The sequence below is a fragment of the Pungitius pungitius genome, chromosome 14 (genome assembly GCF_949316345.1).
Source record: "Pungitius pungitius chromosome 14, fPunPun2.1, whole genome shotgun sequence".
NCBI lineage: Eukaryota > Metazoa > Chordata > Actinopteri > Perciformes > Gasterosteidae > Pungitius > Pungitius pungitius.
In genome coordinates this window covers 5,829,744-5,838,830 of record NC_084913.1, presented here as the reverse complement: position 1 = coordinate 5,838,830, position 9,087 = coordinate 5,829,744, and the positions used below count along the sequence as shown (strand labels likewise).

Genomic DNA, 9,087 nt, shown 5'->3' with positions numbered 1-9,087 from the left:
TATAAACTATAAAACAACTGAACAATCCAATAAACACTTGTAAATAAAAACAACTCACCAAACATTAGACTGTAGTTGTCAGCTGTAGGCTGCTTGTCAAAAAAAAACACGCGTGGGAGTTTCACAAAACACCTCTCCTGAAAAACCACAACGCCAAAGTGATGAATTTGTGGTGTGAGCTCCTTGCATGCACGTATCATCACCCCGGCACACACAGACGGAGGAGGGGGGGGGGGGGGGAGGAGGGGTGGTGACGGCACCTTACCTGTTGCGCCTCAACGTGGTGCCGAGCTGACGGCCTGCGCGGACTGCGGGACGCACCGCGGGGAGCGGGGGGGGGGGGAGTCGGAGGCATCGGACGGAGCCGACGGGGCGTGGTCACGTGAACGCAACGAGGTGGACGCGCGTCTCCTCACACGCGGTGTGTCAAGAGGAGGAACATGTCCGTCAAGCTGTTGCGAGTGAAAGACTAAACTCACAGTAGTTGAAAGGGGGGGGGGGGGGGCTTTTAAAAACGGACAGAAACAAACTGAAATAACAACGGAAAATAACAATCGAGGTGATTAGGAATAATGAATAGGTCAATAGTTCTGGTTGTGCATGCGGGATAGGCTTACATAAATCAATATGTTACAATCCTTGAATCAGTAAGTTTTAGTGGCCCTGGAGTGAAACACACAGCACAACTCATTTAAACACAACTAAAATAATCACGTTAAAATGGAAAAAAAAATCATGTTAAGGATTTATCATTTGTACCCTCGGGTACATCTTTGAAATGAATGGCATAAAACTTCCGAAAAATTAGCGTTGTCATTTAAAACTCATTTTATTCCTTTCTATTGAGTTTGTGTATCCCTCAATACACCTAAATCTGTACTAATCTCTCTCTGCAGCCTGTTAGAGGTGGTTGAAGTTTTTAAGGATTCTTTCAGTGTGCACTGTTCAGACGGGACCATAATGACCACCACCCCCCCCCCCCTTCCACCGGCCCCCCCTCCGCACCCTCATCTCGGAGCACTTGGTTTATCCCACGATACTTCCCCGCTTCTTCCGGCTCGTCGCTGTGACCCGAGATCCTTTCCGCTGACAGGCTGCTGTCACACAGCCACCATGTTATCCCGTTCCCGGTGTCTCACCAAAAATTTCGGGCGTTCCCTCTCCGCCATCCGTCAGGTAGGCGACATGCAAGTAAATGGCGGTCCCTCGCGACAACGACAAGCCGCCCCCCCCCCCCCCCCGCGTCCTTCGGCTGCCCGAAGAGGCGTAGCTATGTGCACGGCTCTATCAGCGCTAGCATTAGCATTAGCCGTAGGCCACGGTCGGGCCGTAACGTTTTAAGCCAAGGACAGTATGACTCTTCCCCTTCACGAGTGCTGGTGCTGTCAGTGGGGTAGTTAAAAAGCTATGTCGCTTTTTGGGGGCACTGGTCTCACTTAATGACATGAAAGTTAAAGGTGTTTGACTCCAAGCAGAAAGTATTTTGTCCATTTTCAGTTAAAAACAAACCTACACAGTTAGCCGGCTAGCAGGTGCTAACTAGTAAGCTAAACGAACGGGCAGCTTAGCTAGGAGCGCTTAGCTTTCATGTTGAGGTCATGTTGTGGTAATTCGGAAAATAAACACGGAACATTTTAGCAAACCTCATACAGAAGTCCTATGTTTACGTATTTTTCGTTTAGGGTGCAGTAAAGTGTTAGTAAAGGTGAGATTTTTAAATTAAGTTAGTTGTCCACTTGTCAGTCAGATTAACGTTAAAGTTGGGAGGAATAGTATGTAACGTTATGTCACGCAGCTGTTTATCTGACGTTTTCTGAAACGTTGACGTTATTTAGAAATCATGATATATTTTCTCGTACTGTTTTGCTGCAAAACCACAAAAACCCGTGTGTGACGGACAAATATATTGATCCTGACTAAAGTCGTATTTGAGCTCGTAGAAGTGACCTTTGACCCCGAGCACTAAATTATCGCCCTCGTTTTTTACTCCCATTGCTTTTCATGCAAATAGGATTATTTCCTACAACGGTTCGATGTAATTAATTGACATTGATGTCAGTGTTCCAGACATTCAGCTATTTTTCTGCATTTACTTCATATTTTAAAGTCTAAGACGTTTTGTAATCCTTTACTGTATCTTGTCACAGGGGAATAATGCGTTCGCTCGTCAGGCCACGGCAGGTATGTGTTGTCACTGTTTATGTCTAAAGTATATCATCTCAATCTGTGCCTCAAGAATTTAACTTGATGTCCATGCATTTGTCTTACAGCTCTATCAGCTAGCCATGTTATAACTTTAAACAACAATGTGTAAGTATATTAACCCATTAAAAAAACAATTTAAAGTGACAAGCATAGCAGAGTCAGAATCTTAACTTTGGATTTGGAGAAGGTTATGGAAGGTCTTCAGTTCCTCAGCCGCCAACACTGACTTTCAAAGGGTCATAACTTTGCGTCCCATGACTTGCAAATGTATCAACCATCCGTGCTGGTTTTGCTAGTTGTTGCATCTCAACCTGGATTTATATATTTGTTGGTGTAGTGAGAAAAATAATGAAAAGTGTGCATATTACCTTCCTCAGTCACATTCTTATTTTGAACAAGTCCGCATGTGTGCAATGCCAAGTGATCCCTGTATATGTACACTCCTGTTCTGTAAGGGGCTGTAACACCACTTAGCAAGCAGCACCATGAAGACCAAGGAGCCTTCAAAACAGGTGTACAGCTATGCTCTGCAGTAAGGTTTAGGGTTGGGTTATATAAAATCTGAACCACAGCGTACCACTGAGTTTTAAAAAATGAGTATATAATATGACACCACAACAAACCTGCTAAGAGAGGGTAACCCACCAAATGTATGTATGTATGTAATAAAACAAAGAAAGCCAATGCTTAAAGATGAGAAAAGGAATGTCCTTCTAGTGATGTCCAAATGGGTTCTTCTCTGTATCTGTATTCTGTGGTGACTTTTTCTTTGCTCCCATTTTGTAATAAGTGATTTAATGACCCTTTGTTGGATGTAAAATGTATCAGCCATTTTTTCATAACCCAACCCTGGTTTGAAATTCCCCCGAATGTTTGTGACCTATTTGGAGAGCACCTTCATGTTGCTGCTTAGTGGTTTAACAGGTGATTGTGGTTGCATGTGTGTATTTGAATGTCCACATAAAATCCATCAAAGTGGCACACACGTATGTGGACTTTATTTGACTAGTGATGTGACTGTTTAAGGTGATTGGTAGCATTTAGAGACCTCAAAGCAATAGGGGTAGTAATACATATGCACACCTAATTTCTTTTCACAGTAAAAATAAATATGATCATTTTACTTCATTATTTTCCACTCTCTATGTGTAGGTCCATTACATAAAATCCATTTAGATGACCAGTTGTAATGCAACACAATAGAATAAACCCAGGGAAATGATGCATTTCAATGGTGTTCTGGGTATATGTCCAGAGGTCCCATTCACACAGCCAGATCTGACTCAGTCAATACGTTTTTAGACTCTTGGATTGTATATTTAGTTTCTTTGAGGACTATTGTTTCTTGTCTTACTCAATTTTCATCTTTTTTTTTTTTTTCTTCAGAAAATCTGATCCCCGGTCCAGCGTCTTCCAAATCCAGTACTTTAGGACGACTGCAGCCTACAGTATGTTTTAGCCCTGCTGCCGTTCATACCTGCACTTATCTGAATATAAAGCACGATCACTGGTGTGAGGAGTGACGCGATAGATATCATTTGACTTTTGTGTCTTTTCAGGAGATGAACTTGTCACAGTAAGGACCCCGGCGTTTGCAGAATCGGTCACAGAGGGGGACGTGAGGTGGGAGAAAGGTAACTCTTTTTACTATAAGCTGATCACAAGGTTGTCAGTTTGCTCTCAGACAATAAAATAAAGCTTTCTACTTGCAGCTGTTGGAGACACCGTCTCTGAAGATGAGGTGGTGTGTGAAATCGAAACTGATAAGGTAATAATATAAAAATTAAATCTGATACAAATTCACCATGTTTAGGGTAATTGTTCACCCGAATAGCAATCCTCTTTACCTGGTAGAAATGTATGTTTGCCGTTGCTTGTGTGACTGAGAAAAGGTGCAAGTCAATGCTGAAGTGTCATTTAAAAAAAAAAAAAAATTGATTTTAACAAAGACTTGAACTTGAGATTATATTATGTTTACGCATAAATCAATCAATGCTGTCATTCAATATTTAGGCACTTGGCAAATTTAGAAAAGTATCCTATAAATATTGACTTATTTTATTTACTCTTTTTCTGCCTTTAGACCTCAGTGCAGGTTCCCTCTCCCGTTGCCGGGGTGATCGAGGAGCTTTTGGTCCCTGATGGAGGGAAGGTTGAGAGCGGGACTGCGCTCTTTACGCTTCGGAAAGGAGGTCTTAAATATATCTTTTTTTTTTTCTTTTTTTTTTTACGATGTTGATTAAGATGATACTGTAAAGTATCGCCGTGTCCTTACTGTTCGCCTCCGTGCCTGCAGCCGGTGCTCCCAAAGCCCCGAAAGCCGAGGCCCCGGCCGCTGCACCCTCTCCGCCACCTTCTGCTACTCCCGCTCCCCCCCCCTCATCTGTGGGCCCCATTCCCACCGCCATGCCCCCTGTGCCACCTGTGCCAGCACATGCTATGGACACCAAACCAGGTTAGTTGTCACGAGACAGACGGTCTGTGTCATGTGAGAACTGTTTTGCGTGACATCTGTGCTCTTGACCTCCAGCTTACGTGATTAATCATTTTAGGCAAAGGCTTTCACCGGTCCCACCGAACTGAAGTCGAGAGGTACTAACCGCTTCTTTGTCTTTCTCGTAGTTTCAGCCATCAAGCCCACTGCCGCTCCGGCTGCACCAGCGGCTCAAGCTCAGGGAGGGGCTAAAGGAGCCAGGACGGAGAGCAGGGTATAGTGCAAAAATCCCCACAACACCCAAATAACGTTAAATAAGAGTTTCTGACGACTGTTAAAGTTTTTTTTTTTTAAGTTGGAAGCTGTTGACTGAATCTGATCATTTTAGTTTTTTGTTTTAGGTTAAGATGAACCGCATGAGGCTTAGAATTGCCCAGAGACTGAAGGAAGCCCAGAACACCTGCGCCATGTTGACGACGTTTAATGAGGTCGATATGAGGTAGGAAATTCTAAATTTGTTGACCTACATTATTGAGCCCTCAATGCTATTTTAGATAACACATATGAAACATACTCCACTCTAATAACATACTGATTGGAGCCATCGAAAGACAAAATAGACCAAAGGTCCAAATCTTAAGTACTTATGAATATGTTTGTAAGCAATATGTATACACTTTACATAGTGTACGTTAAAGGCCGGAGCAACACTTGCACAAATGGTTATAGATTGGAACCTGACAAATAGGAAAAGCTTTTTGAAACCGGATATCCTCTTAAACACTAGAATGTAAATATTTGGTCGTAATGCCATCTAAAACGAAGATAAGAATTGTTAAAACGGGTTTTATTAATTTACAAGGAAATGTTATTGTCCGCTCTTGCCCCCTGTGCTGAAGAGGACACTTTGAGGATTTCTTTTCCCCGCAAATGTGTGGTGTCGGCTTTCGGCTATTCAGGGTTTTCTATGTATCCTAATTAGATTGACATTGACGGTCTGGAGCAAGACTTCCCATGCTAGGGCTCATCTGGAGCCGAAGGAGCTCGTCAGAGCAGGAGGCTGGAGCATCTGTAGGGGCCCACAGAGACCTGCGCTCTGAGTGGAAGAGCTGCCTCAACCGATATGGGCTTTTATGACAGGCCAATAAGATTTACAGGCTCTAGAAAGTGAAGATTTTTATCGCTTCTTCTCTCCTTTCTCGGCGAGTCTGTGTCTTGGGAGGGGCTAATTATGTTAGCGGAGAAACCCTAGAGCTTCAACAGGGTTAGAGACAGGAAAACAAACAATTAAAAAAAAAGAGATACACGAGAAAAATGAGCAATGATGAAACGATTAGAGGCCAATTTCAATAGCTTTAATTCACCACGATCTGTAACAGCATTCTTTTATGCCATTAAAAATACGTGCCGTTTTGAGATTTTAGATTGTGACCTGGATCTTTCATAACATGGTTATGACACAGATGCACCTATTTTCATGGAGTTAATAATTGCCATAGATAGTTTTCACTGATAATTCATGAAAACATTTGTTTTTGCAACGCGGCGACCAGCTACATTCATCTCTCTATTGTCAGAAATTATTCTCCTGTTTAATTTGTATGAATGTGTAATACAATCCTCAAATACTGCAAGTCTTTGCAATTTTTCAATAAAACTAGTTCGAGAGAAGAGAATGATTTGTTTCTGGGTTCATCTAATAAAACAGAATCTTCATGAATGATCAAAGTTGCAAAAAAGTCCATTTATTGCTTGCAAGCAGGAGGTCAAATAACAATATACGTATTACGATGCTCTGTGGAGACGGCGTCTTCGAGCGATCAACACACTGAGCTTTTATGCACACACATGAAGGCCATCCTCAGTGGCAGGTATAAAATATTGCAAACCAAGTTGAGATAAGAACCAAAGTTAAGACGGGAGAAACAGTTCCTTTGTTTGAGCATTTGTGAGAAAGCGTCCTCCTTTACACAGCTGCAAAAGACAACTTTTGAATGATTTCAATGCAGACAATAATCACTATTTTAGAATAAGACTGTTATAACATATTTTACCATTACAGTCTTCAAAGCCCAGATTTTTCTTTTTAAATACCCTGATTTGTCCTAACTACCATAATCAAAATGCAGTGTTTGATATCCTACATTTGATCAATCTGTGTGTTTCTTCTGTTTGTTTGATTTCATTGCAGCAACATCACAGAGATGAGGAAGACTTACAAAGATGCCTTCCTGAAAAAACACAACATCAAGTTGGGCTTCATGTCTGCGTTTGTGAAAGCTGCTGCCCACGCTCTCGCTGACCAACCTGCTGTCAATGCTGGTACAGACCTCCACACACTGAGAAACGTTACTTTGTGGTGGCACTTTGACTTTTTCTTTGCACGAATGGGTACAAGTCTCTGCAAGAGTCTGTGGTGAAAAAAAAGATGTTAGTTTCAGTTTTACTGCCAGACCTCAAAACCAACACTAACTTATTTACTTCTTTTAGACCACCCTGACCTATATATTTAGACCTCAATGAGGGGGGGTGGGTTCTGCTACATGCAGAAAACGGCACACATGAAAAGGAAATTAATCTCTGTGGAAATAGTGATTTACATTTATGAGCTGCATACGTAATTATTCTGTGTTCAATGTATACACTTATTTTTTTCAGTTATTGATGACACAACCAAAGAGATTGTGTACAGGGACTACGTCGACATCAGTGTTGCCGTGGCAACGCCAAAGGTGAGACGAGTGCATTATGTTTGCGATGCTAAACGCAAGTGCTTGTTAGCCCACTTGTCCCTAATGTGAAGGGCAAAACATTCAGTCATCAACTTCTCTCCCAGGGTCTGGTGGTTCCTGTAATCCGGAGCGTGGATGGAATGAATTTTACTGATATCGAGAAGGCCATCAATTTGTTGGGAGAAAAGGTAACACTCTTCAGCGTGTGTGTGGTCACTTTGCTAAACTTCAGATGTGCTCTTATCTTGACTTTTCCTCGTTACGTCTTCGTAGGCCCGTAAGAATGAGCTGGCTGTTGAGGACATGGACGGAGGAACTTTCACCATCAGTAATGGCGGCGTGTTTGGGTCCATGTTCGGCACGCCTATAATCAATCCACCGCAGTCTGCTATTCTAGGCATGCATGGAATCTTCGACAGGCCTGTAGCAGTTGGTGGCAAGGTTTGTTAAAACGTGCAAATACATACAATAGACAAAATAATGTCGTATTTAGCAAAAAAGTAGGTCTTTCATACTCTGCTAATCAACCGTTAGGTAACCTGTGTGTGTCTTTTATTTCATTGTGTCTTTCATTTTCATAGGTGGAGATCCGTCCCATGATGTACGTCGCCCTGACGTACGACCATCGACTGATCGATGGAAGAGAGGCTGTGCTTTTCCTGCGCAAGATCAAGTCTGTGGTGGAGGACCCCAGGGTGCTGCTCCTTGACATGTAAATGCTTGTTGCCCCTCTAGGCCCAAACAAACAAACCCTCCCACTCAAACGGTGTCTGTACCCCGGCTGATGAACATGTAACTGCAGTTGTTGTATTGGTTAACTAGGAAAACAAGATGAGTTGTGCGTCGGAGATTTGTAAGGCTGGCAGGGAGATAACTGGGTTGGTGCTGCTGTGGGATGATGTCGGGCTCTGGTTCTGGTCTGCAGATCAAAAATGATATTCTATTACTCGTATGCGCCATGGTCATTTTATACAATCTCAACTTATTGTGAGATGAATGACCATCATGAAGATAAACTACGCCAGATCATCTGATAATTTCGGTTGAGAAGATCAATGAAAACACGTCTGGCCTGAAACCAAGAAACACAATGTTTTAAAATGTCCAAAGTGAAATCTTTCACAAAAATAAGAAATTCTCTTCATGTTGTGTAAGAAAGATTATTTAACAAAAAAAGTTTTGAACAATAAAAACTGCAATACTCGCCTGTAGTTTTTATTTGTGATTTTTTTATTGTTCTTTTAAGTTTGATCGTTTAGCTAAATGTTTGTCAGCATTTGACGGGAGCACACGTTGTTTGAAATGCAGTTATTTGACTTGCGTATAATTCCAGATACTTAAAATAACCACCATTCTGTAGTTAAGCCTTACTAAGGTGTTAGTAGGTGATGTGAAATGCTCATCATTCAGTGCGCTTAAAATGAGATTCAGGTTTTTTTCTTTAAAGTTTTTACGTGTCTTAGTTGTGTAATATTGTTTGATAAGTATTTCTACCGTGAATAGAATTCCTTACAAAGATAAATCTAAACTGGTCATTGTCCTTAATGAGTATTTGCACACAAAAACGACTGAATTAATGAATTATTGCTCATTATTTATAGTATTTAATGGCTGACACTCAAACATGTCAAAATGTAGTCTAATGTCAACGTCTATGCATGGTGATAATATGCATAATTACTAAAAATAGGTACTATTTTTTTAAAAATCACAAGA

The 9,087-nt window shown here is 41.6% G+C and overlaps 1 protein-coding gene across 1 annotated transcript; it reads left to right on the top strand.

Moving 5' to 3' along the window:
- Positions 1–1,026: 1,026 nt before the first annotated feature.
- Positions 1,027–8,575, top strand: dlst (dihydrolipoamide S-succinyltransferase). The gene is made up of 15 exons (XM_037486481.2): positions 1,027–1,176; positions 2,148–2,181; positions 2,271–2,310; positions 3,592–3,653; positions 3,765–3,839; positions 3,918–3,973; positions 4,289–4,397; positions 4,502–4,660; positions 4,828–4,913; positions 5,041–5,138; positions 6,831–6,961; positions 7,298–7,371; positions 7,476–7,559; positions 7,645–7,812; positions 7,953–8,575. Exons 1-15 carry the CDS (start codon positions 1,114–1,116, stop codon positions 8,085–8,087), a joined length of 1,374 nt encoding a protein of 457 aa, XP_037342378.1. The 5' UTR covers positions 1,027–1,113; the 3' UTR covers positions 8,088–8,575.
- Positions 8,576–9,087: the final 512 nt, after the last annotated feature.

Excerpts from the sequence above, each read along its gene's own strand:
- dlst (XM_037486481.2), top strand. The coding sequence starts at position 1,114 with ATGTTATCCCGTTCCCGGTGTCTCACCAAAAATTTCGGGCGTTCCCTC. Across the intron at positions 4,914-5,040 it reads GAGCCAGGACGGAGAGCAGG|GTTAAGATGAACCGCATGAG; the intron begins GTATAGTGCAAA and ends TTTTTGTTTTAG. Across the intron at positions 7,372-7,475 it reads TTGCCGTGGCAACGCCAAAG|GGTCTGGTGGTTCCTGTAAT; the intron begins GTGAGACGAGTG and ends CTTCTCTCCCAG.